Source organism: Neolamprologus brichardi, chromosome 15 (assembly GCF_056152115.1).
Source record: "Neolamprologus brichardi isolate AB-2024 chromosome 15, ASM5615211v1, whole genome shotgun sequence".
Taxonomy (NCBI): Eukaryota; Metazoa; Chordata; class Actinopteri; order Cichliformes; family Cichlidae; genus Neolamprologus; species Neolamprologus brichardi.
The window spans coordinates 25,779,468-25,798,220 of record NC_142118.1 but is presented as its reverse complement, the minus strand read 5'-3'; the positions used below and the strand labels follow the sequence as shown (position 1 = coordinate 25,798,220).

The window sequence follows — 18,753 nt, the reverse complement described above, 5'->3', positions numbered from 1 at the left end:
GGCAGTGATGAAATGACACTCAGTACAGATCCCTGTGGGGATCTTGATTGACTGTGATTGGGTGGTTAGAAAGTCCTGTGTCCAGAGGGAGATGTGGAGGAGGCTACAGGCCATTAAACCATAAAGAATCTTGTGCTGTGAATCGTATGTTTGCCTATGCGGTACCCACCCCTTGACCTACGCTTAATCTGTCTAAACACTGACTGACTCAAACCCTTTGTTCCTTTTAAGTGGAGGAGGCAGCGATACACTTCCTGTACCTAGCGGCTCTGATGTGTTTCAGAGAATCCAACGCCATGGGGTGAACAAGCTTTAAAGCTTCTGAGGAGCAGACACACCTCCGTGGCTCTCTTACTGCAATGTGACCTCTGACCTCTACAGTGTGACAACCAAACCCTCGCTAATAAACATTTATCTGAGGACAAGCAGGTTAAGACTCAGTGACTGCAGAGGTCAGAGGTAACGTGTGGGTTGTCAGGCAGCGCCGCCTGAACTGACCCCTCTGCTCCCATGCTGTCAGGAGGAACATTTCCTGCTCTGAATTCTTCGGCTCATCCCTGGTTCCTGTCTGGCAGGTCTGACTGCTCTGATCCTTTTCCGTGGAACCTTTGTTCTAGGCAATCAGGTGACGCTCTGATTCCTGAGAACTGCACTGAAAACACAAACAAACCAAACATGTAGAAAATGTTTGTGATGATGTGTATCTACAGGGGGAGGAGAATCTGTCACTAATCACTGTGTTGGCCCTTGAAGGTGATTTTAGAAAAAAGAAACGATTCTGATCACCTTTTTTCTGCAACAATATCAGAGCATCAGCTTACAGAAATGTATTAAACATACATGTGTACACACTTATGAGGCCTGATACACAACCCCGCTTTCAAAAAAGAGAAGCTGCTCTGTGACATATAAATACAAACAGGATCTCAAAAACTCATATTTTATCCCAGTAGAACATAGAAAAGAGATTTAAACAGAGTCAGCTGTAAAATCTTGTCTAACATCAGTCTGTGGGGACCAGTGAGTTGAGGACTTTCACAGAGGTACGACGCCTTGTTCTGGCCTGATGGAGGATTCCAGCTGCTCAGGAGTTCTGGCTCTGCTTCATCCTTTTTTGGGTTTCATGATGCTCCAGATGTTCTCAGCGCTGTTTCTCCATTGTGGTCACATGTGACTTCTTCTCTGCGTGATGGAGCTGTAACCTCACGCGTGGATGGCACGCCGAGCTGCTTACAGACTTTTTTGAGATGCTGCCATGAAATTCAAAATAACCTCATTATTTTCTAAAATTAGTTTATATGCTTAGTTTACACATTTAATGAATTTTTCATGAGTTTATGAAATTTGCAAATTGTATATCCTTTTGTTTGTTTGTTTGTTTGTTTTTTTACACTTCAAGCAGCATCCCAGCTTTTCTGGAGCTGGCTTTGTGCGTGAGGAATCTCTGATCTGCCAGCTTCTGAAGCCACAGATTTAAAAACCAGAAGTGAAAAGGTTCCTGAGATTTTGTGAGCAAAAGGCTGAGTGAGAATGAAAACTGAAAAACAAAAGGATGTTGTCAAAGTAGCAGATTGAGATTAACCTGTTTTGTTCCACAGAAGTTATGCAATGTATGTAGAGCCATGATTTCCTGATCAGTGACCTGATAACCTGCATCTTAGCGTGTGACATGAGGATGGTGGATTTGTTTATATAACAGCAAACCCCCCCAAAACAAACCAAGGTGAAACAACATCATTCATTTTACTCAAGCATTTTACAAACAGCAGAGACGGAGAGATGATGTTCATTATGGCGCCTTTGAAGACCCTCAAGGTCACCAAACAAACAACAAAACATAAAACATAAAAACATAAGGAAACATAAGCAAAATGAAAAATAAAAAACAAATATGAAAGCTAAAAAAGGTAAAAATAGACTAAGACAGAGTCATGATGAAGGATATGCAATTCTGAATAGATGGGTTTTAAGGAGCAATTTAAAAGTGGAGAGAGAGTTTGTAGTTTGGAGATCTGGTGCAAGTGCATCCAAAGTCTCAGGGCAGAACAACTAAAGGCTCTGAATCCCATGGTAGTCAGGCGAGCAGGTGGAACAGACAGAAGGGAAGCTGAAGAAGAGCGGAGTGTACAAGGGGGTGAGTACGTATAGATAAAATCAGATAAATATGGGGAGTGAGGTTATGAAGTGCCTTGAAAGTAATAAGCAGAAACTGGAAGCCAATGGAGCTGTTTAAGAGCCATGTTCAGTAGATCTAATTCTGGATATAAAGCAATGAGTTGTATTTTGAACTAACTGCAGTTAATGTTGAAATTTATGAGGTACACCATAGAAAAGAGAATTACAGTAATCTAAAAGCGATGTGACAAGAGCATTGACAAGTATGGTGGTACTGTTTGGAGCCAGTGAAGGACAAAAGTGGCTAATATTACAATGATGAAAATATTATTTATATGTGCTGTTAATGGAAAGGGTGTCGAGGATGACTCCAAGACTCTTAACCTCTTAAGCCCCAATGCCCAGGACAGAGCCTTGGAGTACGCCGGAGTTAACTGGAGTAGATAGTGAACTGTGAGTGAGTAATTGAACAAACTGTGAACGGCCAGAGAGATATGAGGTAAACCAGGCGAGTGCTGTACAACTGCTGCCAATAGATGTTAGTCTATGAAGAAAGATGTGGTGGGTGATAGTATCAAAAGCTTCTGTAAGGTCAAGAAGAATGAGGATAGTGATGAGTCCAGAGTCAGCTGCAGCAGAAGATCATTAGAGATTTTTACTAGTTTCTGTACCATGAAATGAGCAGAAGCCAGACTCAAACTGTTCGTACAAGTTATTTCCAGCATGGTGTCTATGAACCTGTGCAGCCACTATCTTTTCGAGAATTTTGGCTAGTAAAAGTACATTTGAAAGTGGCCTGAAATTATTTAAATTGGAAGTGTCACAGCTGAAGTTACAGGCGTTCAGAATTTAAAGGGAAAAGGGACATTTCCAAGACTTGATTACGCACAGGAAAAAATGCCCAGTGTACCTACGTGTAGGGGTATTCTTATTAAAATATTCAAAATACAAACATTTTTAGGTGTGTAAATAAAGTTAAAGCATTTCTGTTGTTCAATACCAAAGAAATTTCAGCTGACAGATGGTGCAAAAATGTGCCACATGCCAAAATGCTGGCTATTCATTAACAGTGCGGTAATCTTTCACTGCTTCACTCCAGAAGCATAAATCTTTGCCCAGATAATGTTCATATGTTGATTACTGGTTTTCTGGAGTTAAATGTCTACTGAAGCACATTTTCAGAATGGTAATATGCAATAAAATCCAAAAATAAATTACACTCTCATGTGTTAGCTTTATTTATACCAAGATTGTTTATACAGAGTGTGTAATTGCAGAGAAAAACTCTTGAACATAGTATTTTCAAGCAGGAAGCTCAGAAAGCCCCTTGGTGCTTAAAGATGCTCTCTACGGAGAAGAGATAGAAATCTCTTTTGGAAGATCAGCCTCTGACTGGCCAGTGGTCACACAGAAAAGTGATTTTCTTCTTTCTTTAGTGCTGACATGGCTGATTTCAGGCATTTTGGTCCACCTATTACTATAGTGATTATAGCATATACACCCATAAATGTCTGTGTGCACTCATTCAGTGTCTGCTGCGCGAAGTAAGTCTTGTTTTTCTGCTGGTAACAATTAGCGGCGGATTGCAGGAGCTCCAGCATGAGATGTCGTGTGGTCACATTTTTGAAGTGCTGTTTTCAGTGACCTGCTCTCTGACTTGTTTTGATTTCTCTCCTGTTCTTCTGACTGTGCGTTTGCACCGATTAAAAAATACTTGTTGAGCGGCAGTCAGCTTGTATGTGATGCACATGTGTACTAATGTGTGTTTTTGGCATTTATGAGCAGTCTGTAGGTGAGGGTGAGAGAGTCTCACCTGTGCGTGGATTCAGAGGGCAAGCATCCCAAATATCATCCAAAGTGGGCATGTTGGGTTGAGGGGTGGCTGTGGATGTGAGGCAGATAAAGAGCTTAAAGTGACTTGCAGTCTAAATTTCTTTGATTGGTCAGTGAGAGTAGAACCCTGAAGCCCTCAAGCCCATTTGTGCTCCGGTTATATGTGTTTCTTGGTATTTATGGTCAGTCTCAGAGTCTTAGGACCATTTTCCTCTCAGATGAACTGGATGCTGCGTTTGCTACATCAAACTGTTTGAGCAATCAGGAAAACAGCAAAGACAAAAAAGTTTGAATTTGATTGATGGCATTATTTTTCTTCTTCCATGTTTGGATCTTTCTGTTTGCACTTACTGTGCAGTCAGTCAGGGGGCTTCTCCAGGCTGGAGTCACTGATAGTAACCATTGAAATAACTATAGCCACAACACAGTGTGTGAACAGTGTCTCAGAGTAAGTCTATCAGGTGTGAGGTCTGAACACTCAAGCTTGGACAAATGCCACTGAAAAACACCTCTGTCAGTTTCTCCTCAGACTGCAGGAGGAAAATCATTCCTAAACAGGTTACAGCCTGCCCTGATCCAAAGCCACACATGATTTGGAGCTGACCTCACCTGCATGTTAAACACAGGTAGGCTGATGGTCTGATACTACAGAGAAAACTATTACAGCAATGAAAATGAGTCATTTAATTGGCCTGAACACCTTAATAACCCAGCACATGGGGCGGCAGCGTGAAATGCTAAATTTAAAGTGTCTGAATGATTTCTGTGTTTCAGCTGAGACTCACTTTGACAAGACTCACAGGAGGAACAATCTCCACCCTCTGCACATGCCCCGCCTCATATAAGTCACCTTGTTTCCACTGAGATCTGTGGTGATTTATGTAATAGCTTTCATTGTTGTTGTTGCTTTGTTTGTTTCAAAGAGTTGACAGCGATGAACGAACATCAGACACAATCACAAGCTGAGAAGTGAAGTCGCTGTTTTTTCCTCTACAGGTGACAATGAGCAGAAAGGTAGGGACGGCTCTCCTCTGTGTGTGTGTGTGTGAATTTGGTCTTTGTGGTAAATCTTAATACCAGCTCATTAAACCATTAAATATAATGAAATTACTTTGAAATGCAATGAGAAAAAGCTTCAGATTTTTGTGTAACTCTCACAGAAACTTGAACCTGAAGCCTGTGAAACAAAAATGTATTTATTTCTACTGAAACACAGAAAATAAAACTGTGGTTAGGACTTATTCTTTTATACAAACAGAATATATTTCAAGTTACACAGAGCACAAACTGACTAAGATAAGAAAAGGTTACTGAAACCTTACTGAGGCCCACACGAGTGTCTGAGTGTTTGTGGGTGAGATACTGAACTTGAAATCTTCCATCAGAGAGAGAGAGTGTGTGTGTGAACGTGTTAAAGACTGAACACTAAAATGTTTTCAGGTGATACAGAAAACGAAACAAACTGCTGGGATTAAAAATTGTGTGAAGTCTGTAATAATGAGATTTAAAATTTCATCACATGTACTGACAATCAGCATCACACATGAGATATGTCATTTGATTAAAAAAAATGTTAATTTAATTTAATCTTAGTTTCTCTGAAACATTTTCTATATTTTAAATAATCAGAATGTTACACAGAGTTTATTGGTCATTTCACATAAATCATAATGCACAGAAAATAATTGGGTTGGATGGTTGGTTGGTTGATCAGCTTTGTGATTTGGGGGAGTTTTTTTTAAATGTCCGCCTACTAATGGTAACTGTTTTCACATTTTAAACTATTCAGATTTAGTAGACTCTTCCTGTTTATTAATAACATTAGAAAGTGAAGAAATAATGGATAATCAATAATAATAATCACTGTAAACCAGCCAAAGTAAAACTAGGTCTTTGGTAAATGTGATCTAGGAGCTTGTATGCACCAGGTCCAAGCAATTATGGTGTTATTTTTGTGCCACTATTCTGAGCGCACGTGAAAAACATTTGAGCGCACGTAAAAAAAGTTTGCAGGTGCAAGTGTTGCATTTTGAGGAGAAATTTATTTTGAGCGAAGAAAAGCTAAATTTGAGTGAACAAAATTCATTGCTGCGTGCAAAAAATGTATTTCAGTGTTTGCTATTATCCATACACACACACAATAGCAGCCCCTCTCACTCAGTTTTTGTATTTGCGCTTGCTCGCAATGTGTTGCCCCTGTCGCTCAGTTTTTGCACTTGCGCTTGTTCGCAATGTGTTGCTTGCGCTCTCAACATTTCTGCCCGTGCACGTTCAACTCTTTCTGTACACCGTTATAATTGTGCCACAAAACCAGCCAATCACAGACTTGGATGCAAAAAAAATCTCATTGGCTGTTTTGGTCTCCAATCAGCTCGAAATGACAAAATGCAATATCCCAGAATCCATTTACAAAAATAACGCCATAAGCAGTCCCCTCTTCAGTGCAACAGTGAGGAAATAAAGCTATTGTGTAAGACGGTTTAGGTTTTGGCACTGATTGAATAATGGAATGTGCTTTTGTTTTTGTTTTTGCTTTTCATCTTTCATTTTGTTTCATGGGAAGATGTTATGCAGTTTGACCTGTTAGGTTGATGCTCTGAATTCTTCAGAATCACAACCTGTCAAACAGGATCCATTTGTAAGCTTAATGCTGTATGTCAGAATAGAGGTGAGAATTTAAGGGTGCAAGACTGAATGACAATAGACACTGACATTTATGTGATGTGATGGATTTGCATACATAATGACATGGATGGTAAATGGACTGGTTCTTATATAGCGCTTTTCTACTCTTTCTGAGCACTCAAAGCGCTGTACACAACTTGTACATTAACCCATTCACACCAGCACATTTTTCTAAGTAACATTCACACACACATTCATACTCCGACGGATGCATCGGAGAGCAATTTGGGGTTAGTATCTTGCCCAAGGATATTTGGCATGCAGACTGGGGAAGCCAGGGATCGAACCACCAACCTTCCGATCAGTAGATGACCTGCTCTACCACCTGAGCTACAGCCACCCCACAGTCATGACATCAAACACTGTGAAACAGGGACAGTTTCAAACATTTGGATATTTCTAGAGTGTTGATTCTGATTGACTGGTAATTCTCATTTAGCTCATGGATATCACAATCCCTGAATACATCTGTTTATTGCAGCAATGGACTGTGACTTTTACAGGAAGGCCAGCAAATGTGACACTTTGTTTAACTGGCAATAATTCAATAATGCAACGTATTCTATAAAAACCTGTTTGTATGTACTCTGCTTAACAAATTTATTAGACCACCACCCAGTATAAGGTTTGTGCCACATCTGCTCTAAATGATCAGTACAGGTAATTACTAAATCATTTATATTTCTTTAATGGTTAATCCAGCAGTATGTGCAAGCAAGCTCTTTAATGGAAATTATATTTTTTTGTTGATTTTTCAACTGTTTTACAGTAAATAAAAGCAGAAAAAAAGAAGGAAATAATTACTTTTGGATTAAGATCAAGATCCAGACGTTTGTGATATATATACAATGCAAAACACAGTACTGCCTGTGGGAAACTGAGAGAAATTTAAAACTGGTGGCTAAGGGTAGGCGTAAATTTAGTAAAATTATAATTCACATCGGCAGTAATGACACCGGTTACGTCAATCCGAGGTCACTAAAATCAATATTGAATTGGTGCGGTGGCATTTATAGATAATTGGGAAACTTTCTGGAGGAAACCTGGTTTTGTTAGGAGAGACTGCATCCATTCCACTTTGGATGGAGCAGCTCTCATTTCTAGAAATCTGGCCAAATTTATTAAGCCCCACAAAAATGCTCAGACTTTTTATCTTATTTAGTGCTCACCTCACATAATTATTTTGGGTGATTTTAACATATATGTAGACGCTAAAAATGACAGCCTCAACACAACATTTAATCTGTTATTAGACTCAGTCTAATAACAGATTAAATGTTGGCTCTCGGAGGAGGCGGACACACTTTTTCTCCTCTCCTCTCCGTTATCTTCCCTGCTCGGAAGAGCCCGAGTGCCCTGGAGGAACTTTCCCTGCCAGATACACGATGGATGGGTGGCAGGAATGGCGGATCATGTGCCTGGCGGGACTGTCGATCGAGGACACTGAAGATATCTACCATGATAACAGGGTTCTTGCTGATCGGAGCTGGCTTGGCCCTGGCTTATCGGAGAATTAAGAGAGCGGAACCGGCTGTTCAAACCCCCCCGAGGCTGCCTGCTGGGATTGAAACGATGGGACGAGGCGCAACTTCTCACAACGAATGCAGCATGGTTAACACCTTGGAGACGCTTACAGCTGCCGTGAAGATTCAAAATAACACCATTGAGCATATATTGGGATACATCAAGGAGAGGCCTGCTCAAAATGAGACCCTTGAGCGAAAGTTGGATCACATCGCAGAACGGCTCACTGCAGTTGTGGGGTCTCAGAATCAAAAGAATGACAACACCACGGAACGGAAGTTTGATACCATCATGGGGAGGCTCGTGGTTCTCCAACGGGAGATTGAGAGACCAGTGTCGGAGTGTTAAAGAACAGCTTTGAAATTCTCCTGAGCTGCTCGCATAAAAGAAAAATCAACAACATCAACATGCGGATACCTCGGCGCCAGCTGCGGGCCCAAGGCTGGAGCCGAACAAAAACTCCCAGATAACGACTGTGTGTTGACTATTCTTCCCATTCCATGCAAGGCCACCTGGGTTGGCTGGCAGATTGTTTACTTAGCCTGATAGGGCGGAGGACACTGTCTCAACTGAACTCTGGACACGCACACACATACACTTACACTGATAAGCACGCACTCATCCCCCTCCCTTTCCAAACGCCTTCGATGCTTGTTTCCTGCGGGGGAAGACGGCGGGGTCTGTGTGCCGCACTGGAATGGTAGGGCTGTGCAGGATGACTGCTGTGTTTCCTTCGGATTACTCCTCACCCCCTACCCAACCCTGTGTGGCTTGTCACGTGCTCAAATGTTGTACTGTGGACATTTATGTGCTCTCTGTGCAGAGGAGTTTTTTTTGGTTTCCTGTTCTTATGCTGTCCTCCCATGAGTAGAGGTCTCTTTTTCCTCTTCTACTTTCCCATTGTTGTGTACTTTTTCAGTGTTTTTCTGTAACACTGCCGATCTCCAACCTGTATTCCCATGTGATGTCTATGTTGTGTGTGTAAGTTGGGGGGGGGGGGGGGGGGGGAGGGTTCTATTCTATTGCAGGGCAACCTGCATGTGGCCAATAATGCCTTGATTCATTCATTCAGTCCTTCTTTAGATATCTGCAGGTTTGGCATCGCACATTTGTTTCTGAAGTATTTCTGCTGGTCCTTCCTTGTGACACCTGAGAGTTTCCTTTTCTTGTCCCCTTTAAAAGGGACAACAAGTTTATAGTCAACTTTTATTTTGTCATTTTTATGGAGTGCTGATGCTACTTACCTTTAGTTTGAACAAAGTAGTAATATAAAAAAGAATAATTACAGCCGCAGTGAATCACCCCAGCAATTATAGAACTGTTTCAGACATGCGATGTTCTTTGATTTTGGCAGGGAAACATGATGTCAAATTCAACACGTGAAGAGCTGCTCCTGAGAGCACTGAAAGATCTGGGAGACAATGAGTTAAAAGAGTTCAAGTGGTACCTGCAAAAGTCTGACGTCCTGGAACGCTTCCCAATAATCCCAAAGAGCAGACTAGATAAGGCAGACAGGCCAGACACAGTGGATCAGATGCTGCAAACATACTGTGAAAACGTGCTTGAGGTCACCAAAAAGGTTTTGAGGAAGCTAGATAGGAATGACCTTGTGCAGATTTTAATTGACCCAAATGCAGAACCTGAAGCAGGTAAGTCATGGAATGATTAACACTCATATGAGAATGATTCCTGGTATCAGGTGCACTTTGTGATGACCATAATTCAGACAGAAAATGTATCTTATTACATTTTTAGTTTGTTATGAACCATGGCATAGAGATGGACTTGATAACTTCAGATGCTGTTCTTTACCTTAATACACAGATGGTAGATCTGAGACGATAGCAAGAAATGGCAATAGTGGGTTTGCGAGGTGAAAAGAATAATAAAGAATAGGACCTATTAATTGCTTTGATATGAAATGTACTTACCACACTCATGGACATGACAGTTATATTTTAATGTTGATGAACAAAACCGCTACAGAAATTTGGGTAATTACTGGTTTTTGCTAAGAACCTGTCCTTGCCATCCTAACCATATCCTGCTTATTTTCCATTGACAACTATCACAATTACATAAATGTACCCCATTTTTCACAACTGACATTTACTCACATCTACTCTTACCATTTCACTGTTTATTTAGAGGGTTTTGCTGAGTTCCAGAAAAGCCTCAAATCCAACCTGATGAAAAAGTTTCAGGAATCAGCTGAAAAACTTAAAAAAGGAGGTAAATCTAAGCTTCAAAATGAGACCTACACAGAGGTCTGCTTCAAAATAGAAAACAGCCAAGAGGTCAACAAGGAACATGAGATCAGACTAATTGAAAAAGCACACAGGAAACCAGACAGACCAGAAACAAGACTTCGATGTGAAGACATCTTCAAAGCTTCACCCATTAAAGACAAACCAATCAGAACAGTGCTGACAAAGGGAATGGCTGGCATTGGGAAAACAGTCTCAACACAGAAGTTCACTCTGGACTGGGCTGAAGACAAAGCCAACCAGGACATCCACTTAACATTTCTATTCACTTTCAGAGAGGTGAATGTACTGGAAGACAAAAAGTTCAGTTTGGTGGAACTTGTGAATCATTTTTTTACTAAAAACAAAGAAGCAGGAATCTGCAGCTTTGAAGGGTTGAAGGTTGTGTTCATCTTTGATGGTTTGGATGAGTGTCGGTTTCCTCTGGACTTCCACAAAACTGCGATCCTGACTGATGCTACAGAATCCACCTCAGTCAGTGTGCTGCTGACAAATCTCATCAGGGGGGATCTGCTTCCCTCTGCTCGCCTTTGGATAACCACACGGCCTGCAGCAGCCAATCAGATCCCTTCTGAGTATGTAAACATTGTGACAGAAGTTATGGGGTTCACTGATGCTCAAAAACTAGACTACTTCAGAAAGAAATTCAGAGATGAGAAGCTTATTGGCAGAATGATCTCTCATATCAAAACTTCACAGAGCTTAAACATCATGTGCCACATTCCAGTCTTCTGCTGCATCACTGCTACAGTTCTGGAGGATATGTTGAAAACTAAAGAGAAAGATGAGCTGCCCAAGACCCTGACTGAGATGTACATCCACCTTTTGATATCTCAAGACAAAGTGAAGAAGGTCAAGCATCAGGGAGGAACTGATGCTGATCGACAGTGGAATCAAGCAAGCAAGGAGATGATTCTGTCTTTGGGAAAACTGGCTTTTGAGCAGCTACAGAAAGGCAACCTGATCTTTTATGAATCAGACTTGAAAGACTGTGGCATCAGTGTCACAAGTGCCTCAGTATATGCAGGACTTTTTACAGAGATATTTAAAGAGGAGAGAGTGTTGCGCCAGGACAAAGTGTTTTCTTTTATCCACCTGAGTGTTCAGGAGTTTCTGGCTGCTCTGTATGTCCATATGACCTTTTTCAGCTCTGGCCTCAATCTGCTGGACGAACTCCAACAATCATCCTGGATTTCTAGACTTTCAAGAAGTAAATCTAATCTCCACCAGAGGGCTGTGGACAAGGCCTTACAGAGCCCAAATGGACACCTGGACTTGTTCCTCCGTTTCCTTCTGGGTCTTTCACTGGAGACCAATCAGATTCTCTTACAAGGCCTACTGAGAAAGACAGGAAGTAGCTCACAGGAAACAGTCCAGTACATCAAGGAAAGGCTTGATGATGGTCTCCCTTCTGAGAAAAGCATCAATTTGTTTCACTGTTTGAATGAAGTGAATGATCATTCTCTATTGGAGGACATCCAAAAGTCATTGAGTTCAGGAAATCTTTACACGAATGATCTATTTCCATCTCAGTGGTCAGCTCTAGTCTTCATCTTATTATCATCAGAAAATCTGGATGTCTTTGACCTGAAGAAATATTCAGCTTCAGAGGAGGTTCTTCTGAAGCTACTGCCTGTGGTTAAAGCCTCCAACAAAGCTTTGTAAGTGCTGTGATATCTATTAAAAGTCATTGGTTAGCTACTATTGATACTCATATGATGATTTTAAAATATGTTTTCAATGGTTTTCTCTGTTGTTGTTTAATTTTTCAGGTTGAGTTCTTGTAACCTGTCAGAGAAAAGTGTAAACATTCTGTCTCCAGTGCTCAGCTCCCAGTCCTCTTGTCTGAGAGAGCTGGACCTGAGCAACAACAACCTGGAGGATTCAGGAGTGAAGATGCTTTCTACCATACTGGAGGGTCCACATTGTCAACTGGAAACTCTCAGGTCAGGAATGTTAATGTTGGCTGATGCTCATCTATGTTTCACGGCATATTTTATTCTTAGTCTTGGTAAATTTAATTACTATTCAAATTTCTTCTTGATTGCAACATACAGTGTTGCATACATGTCTTAATTTCTCTTTGGTTTTGTGGGCTATTGTTTTAGTTTTAGTTTAGTTTTTTAGTATTCGCTACATATTTGAGATCATCAAACACATTTTTATATCAGACAAAGCTAAACACAATTTGAAGGTTTTTAAATGCTAATTGAATTTATTAAGGTAAAAAAAAAAACTATCCAGACTTAACTGGCCTTATGGGAAAAAGTCTGTAGTTGATGTTGATTTGCATCAATTCTGTCTGTCTTTTTGTGCTAATTTAAAAATCATTGTTATTTTAACATGTCTAATGGTTTCTTTATAAACAGGCTGATTGGCTGTAACTTGTCATGGAGAAGCTGCGAAACTCTTTCTACAGTTATCAGCACACAGTCCTTAAATCTAAAAGAACTGGATGTGAGCAACAATGACCTGCAGGATTCAGGAGTACAACTTTTATCTGCTGGACTGGAGAGTCATCACTGTGTACTTCAAACTCTTAGGTCAGGACTCCACAGTTTCCTCATTTATAAATGATAAAGTGACATTACATATTACTTTATGATTTTTATCATCAAATTGGATAACTTTCATGTGGTTTTATTTCATTTCTTTGATTGATTTGATTGATCTTTTTCATTTTCTTATTTGTGTAATTTTCAAATATCTGTTACCAAAATTTGTTAGGAAGTTTCTAAGTTCAGAAAAAAATAACTGACTCAATTTCAGGCTATCAGGCTGTCAAGTCACAGAACAAGGCTGTGCTGCTCTGGCCTCAGCTCTGAGTTCAAACCCTTCCCATCTGAGAGAATTGGACCTGAGCTACAATCATCCAGGAGACCAAGGCGTGACTCTCCTTTCTTTTGGCCTGAAGGATAGACAATGCCAATTGGAAACACTCAGGTACGAACAGAAAATTAGCAGCCTACTAATTACTAATTAAAATACTTTTGAATATTAATCATATAATTAAACTTCTGAGGTTTCACTCAATATTGGTGATGACCTCTTGCTCCAAATGCTGCCCCTATATTTTGGAGATAAGTAAACATAAACAACGTAATCAGTATATCAAAGTATAAAACAGGACATTTCCTGTTCCCACTAGGTGGCGCTCTCCCTGATGTCAAATATGGCTGTTGATATATGTTCAGGGGTGGAGCCTTATCATATGTGTGTACTTTGGTCAAGATTGGACAATGTATGACAGAATGAGAGGCAGTAAGATTTTCATGGCGAATCATCGAAATTCACCGTGCCGCCATGGCCATACCATTTCCCAAAAACTCAAAAGCTCCACAATTTAACATGGCCCAGGTGTGTAGTTGATACTGACCAAATATGAAGCTTATACAATCAAATCCCAAGGCAAAATGGGAGCCAAAATGTCACCTTCAATCCAAAATGGCGGACTTCCTGTTGTGTTTGCATCAATGGTCCCACTGACTTTTTTGTTCGTGTCAGCATGATACACATGTGGGCCAAATTTGATTCATGTAGCTTAAACTGTGTGTTCGTAGGACTGCATTTAACAACGCATAGGTAGCGCTCCAGAGCCATTTTCCAATGCTCATATGTAAAACCATTAAAATACAAAATTTTTCACCAGACCTGACACGTGTGCAAAATTTCAAGAGTTTTTGAGCATGTTAAAGCCCTCAAAAGGCATTTGTTTTGCCTGAATAATAATAAGAAACGGAACAGATACAATAAGGCCCTAAATAATAAATTATTATTAAAAACTCGATAGTAGAAATAAATAAATGAGAAAATAAATTGTTTTTCCACTTTTCCTCCCTCAGGTTGGACCATTGTGGAGAACAGCGACTGAAACCTGGTCTGAGGAAGTGTAAGAAACATTCATATATTAAAATTTCAATTTTCCTATGATGTAAAGAGGAACTAATCTGCAAAAACCAGCTTTGCAGTATTAGGGTCATGGCCTCCTTCACTGTTTAGTCATGGTCAATAGTCTGTTAGGATTCATTTCAGCTAATTGGAGTCCGTAAACTGGATATTTTGGCTATGTTTGTGCCTTTTGCAGCATTTTTAATGCAATTATCTGACAAATAATATGGTGGCTGTGTGGTTAGTTTTACTAACTCACTGTTCAAGTAGTATGAGCTCCAGTTTTGATGAATTGTAATGTCACATATCACCAAATAGCAAATGTCTGTGTCAGTGTAAATGGTAAATGGACTGGTTCTTAAACAGTGCTTTTCTACCCTATCTTTTCCACGTATTCTATGCTCTTTCTATGTAAGTCCTATCTAACATTCACACATATTCTTACTCTGATCGGTCAACTTGGGGTTAGTATCTTGCCCAAGGTTATTTGCCACACAGACTGGAGCAGATGGGTATCGAACCACCTTCAAACGTGGTCACTTCTACCTCCAAAAAACAAAAAATATTTGTTTTGTGAGTCTGTGGTTGGATGATAGAATAATACTTTGTGCTGTTGTTTCTTTCAGATTTCTGTGGGCTTGAACTGGATCCAAATACAGCGCACAGAAACCTCAAACTGTCTGACGACAACAAGAAGGTGACTGTGGTGAAAGAGGAACAGCCCTATCCAAATCATCCAGAGAGGTTTGACTACTGCTGCTGGCAGGTGCTGTGTAAAAATGGTCTGACTGGTCGTTGTTACTGGGAGGTGGAGAGGGAAGGGCAAGTTGTCATAGCAGTGACGTACAAAAGAATCAGCAGGAAAGGGAACAGTGCGGACTGCAGGCTCGGGTGGAATGACCAGTGCTGGAGTCTAATCTGCACTCAAGAGAAATATTCTTTTTGGCACAACAAGAGAGAACATGTTGTCTATCTTCCCTATGGTGCTACTCTACCTAAAAGAATAGCAGTGTATGTGGACTGTCCTGCTGGTACTGTGTCCTTCTACCGAGTCTGCTCGGACAAACTGACCCTCCTGCACACCTTCCACACCACATTCACCGAACCAGTCTACCCTGCCTTTGGGTTTGGGTTTGGGTTCTGGTCATATGAGTCCACTGCATCTCTGTGTGAGTTGTAGGAGAGAGTCTGCTCCTGACTGCAAACTACTGCTGATGGTGTTTTTCACTCTGCACATCACAGACTATAAACCAAAGGACCATGTAGCAGTTACCCTCCTACTAATTCTGCATAACAGAGAGGTGGTCACCAGACGTTTGGTGGTGAATGAATGAATGTCCTACCAAAGACCTGAAAATAATGTAATCCTTTTTTTTTCCTTTTTTTTTTTACCCCCATGGTCATAAATGCATGACATGTATGACAGTATTGGAAGGGGCTGTGAATACAAACTTGCCAGCAGTTGACAGACATATATGGTGTTATTTTTGTGCCACTATTCTGAGCGCACGTGAAAAAAAATTTGCAGGTGCAAGTGTTGCATTTTGAGGAGAAATTTATTTTGAGCGAAGAAAAGCTAAATTTGAGTGAACAGAATTCATTGCTGCGTGCAAAAAATGCATTTCAGTGTTTGCTATTATCCATACACACACACAATAGCAGCCTCTCTCGCTCAGTTTTTGCAATTGCGCTTGCTTACAATGTGTTGCTTGCACTCTCAACATTTCTGCCTGTGCGTGTTCAACTCTTTCTGTACACCGTTATATTTGTGCCACAAAACCAGCCAATCACAGATGTGGATGCAAAAAAATCTGATTGGCTGTTTTGGTCTCCAATCAGCTCAAAATGATGAAATGCAATATTCCAGAATCCATTTCGTCCAAAACTCAAACGAGGCAGTGGCGGAGGAACACAGAGTGGCGGAGTTTGAAATATTACTCTGTCTGGGTCACAAAATAAACTTTTAAGATATTTTCATGTGAGAATGGTGCTGTGTAAACTTCAAATATCTGCTCGATTTATCAAGACATATTTGCATAAGTGCTCTAATGTTTTCGGAGATCCCTGTTACGTAACAGGCATCTCGTGGGTATACCCACTAGCTGTGGCACAAATATAACGGTGTACAGAAAGAGTTGAATGCGCACAGGCAGAAATGTTGAGAGTGCAAGCAACACATTGCGAGCAAGCGCAAATACAAAAACTGAGCGAGAGAGGCTGCTATTGTGTGTGTGTATGGATAATAGCAAACACTGAAATACATTTGTTCACTTAAATTGAGCTTTTCTTCGCTCAAAATAAATTTCTCCTCAAAATGCAACACTTGCACCTGCAAATTTTTTTTACGTGCGCTCAAATTTTTTTTATGTGCGCTCAGAATAGTGGCACAAAAAAACACGCCATACACATGTTTATCATAGGAAATGTACTGTACATTATAACATACAAATGTAATGACTCCCTGCTTTTACACATATTTCTTTATGATGGCTTTGATGGCTATGATGCTAATCCTAACTGGTCTACTTTCATTCTGACGTCTCGGGTTATTCTGTTAAAATCTATTTAAACTGATGTGAAACTTTTTTTTGCCACATTTTACTGTTTTTATATTCTATTTCATTTTTATTCTATTTTATTTTTGTGTGTTATACTGTGTGAGAAGATGCTGTGGGTCTACATAGAGTGTCTCCACAGCATGGTCTCTGCCTGAATGACATGGACAGATCGATGACCTATAATAATAGATCAAGACACATATGAAAAACAGATGGTGCATTCACCAGTGTGGATATAATTTATGGTTATACTGGTCAGTTGCTGTGCATTTCTATAGCTAACAGCTGGATTCAAAGACAGTAAAGATTTCTAAAAGCCTCTTAATTATTCATGTTAGACTCTCCAGCCTTTTTTATTTCACAGTGTGGCAGAAATCTCAGTTCTTCAATAGTTTGTGTTCGAGAAAGTTTTTATGAATGAACCTTAAAAATCATAGTAATGAAGGTGTAGTTTTTACAGTGATATTGTGGTGTCATACCTTTAATTAGACCGCGGTGTTTATGATGTATTTATGATTGTATTGTGTTTTTGTTACCTCTCTTTTGAAGCACTTTGTGACATCTGTCTGTGAAAAGTGCTATAAAAATAAAGTTTTACTTACTTACTTAGTGGGTTATTCAAATCTATTAATTCAAAGAACCCTAACGGTACCTGTAATTTTTGGTTTGGGAAGAGTTAATATTTTTCTCCTTTTTACAGTTAACCAAGTTTTCAGAATGACTTAAGCCAAAAACATCATTTGTGTTCATGTTATTGTGCTTGTATAAACCAGTGACTTTTCTACATTCTACAGATTCTCGCTGAAGGTACTGATGGCGTGTGCTTACATCATTAACTGCTTTGTTTTGTTAGTCTGTAGTAAAGGCTTTGATCAGCTTGCTTCCTTTTAATCAGCCTTGAATAAACATATTTTTCACACTGTGCATGTATTTCTTCAGCATCTTTTACCTGCAGTTAATGTAACAGGCTATCTTCATATCATGTATGCTTTGCAGTACGTCAATAAACTGAGATGCAGTGATGTGAATCTGAGTTCATGTGTTTATTTAGGTGCTTTGCGCAGTTTCTCCTTTAGTCAGAGAGATCGCTGACTAAAGGAGAAACTCTGGGGATTATGATTTGGAGCGTATGTCTGCACATGTCTGTACATGAGGATGCTGATTGTTGTGCTTGCTACAGTCAATGCTGTCTTCTGTTTGGTTGCAGTTAAAATAAAACAAAATAGGATGATCGAAAACTGATAGTGACAGTTATGTTCATGACAAAAATTTCTGTCTACAAGTTGCACAGCACGGAGTCCTTGAATTTCCTAATTCCATGCTGTTGTGGAGTTTCACAGAAAAAGATTGGATATTAGAGGAATACAACCACTTGTACAAAGAAACTGAAAAGCTTTAAACTTTCTGAATGAAAACAACCTGAAGCAACACGTCATCCCAACTATCCCCAAACGTGTCCATCCCTCACAAATAACAGGTGATTATGTGTAAAACATGTTGAATTAAATAATATTAGCAAATACGGTTAAACCACTTACTTATTAAGAAATATGTCACTACCGTATACACTACCTTCTCCTATCTTTTCCACAGAAGCTTAACTGACCCCATCCTCCTCATCTCTACTCCATCATCTGCTCTCCCCCTGCCTCCTAATATACTCTTGCAATATGTTCAGATCAGCATGATTTAAAGAGTGGATGTGTCTTTCTGCTGAAGGCCTAGCTGGTGAGTCGAGGGTTAGAGATTGTGTCAGCTTATTACAGCTGATTATCTGTAAGGGGATTAGAAGTACAGGATGGTGAGTTAACAGGCACTTCAAAATTGCTCTTCTCAGCTTCAATATTTGCTTTGTGTCAGAGCTCACCTTGCTCCGGGATAGC

The 18,753-nt window shown here is 40.1% G+C and overlaps 1 protein-coding gene and 1 pseudogene across 1 annotated transcript; both read left to right on the top strand.

Moving 5' to 3' along the window:
• The first annotated feature begins 4,832 nt into the window (after window positions 1-4,832).
• Window positions 4,833-15,561, top strand: LOC102781563 (NACHT, LRR and PYD domains-containing protein 3-like). Its single transcript, XM_087852593.1, has 8 exons — window positions 4,833-4,962; window positions 9,512-9,806; window positions 10,306-12,085; window positions 12,197-12,370; window positions 12,794-12,967; window positions 13,194-13,367; window positions 14,267-14,313; window positions 14,939-15,561. The coding sequence occupies exons 1-8, from the start codon at window positions 4,951-4,953 to the stop codon at window positions 15,490-15,492; spliced, it is 3,210 nt and encodes a 1,069-aa protein (XP_087708719.1). The 5' UTR covers window positions 4,833-4,950; the 3' UTR covers window positions 15,493-15,561.
• On the top strand, window positions 7,117-8,505 carry LOC148098532 (uncharacterized; annotated as a pseudogene).
• Window positions 15,562-18,753: the final 3,192 nt, after the last annotated feature.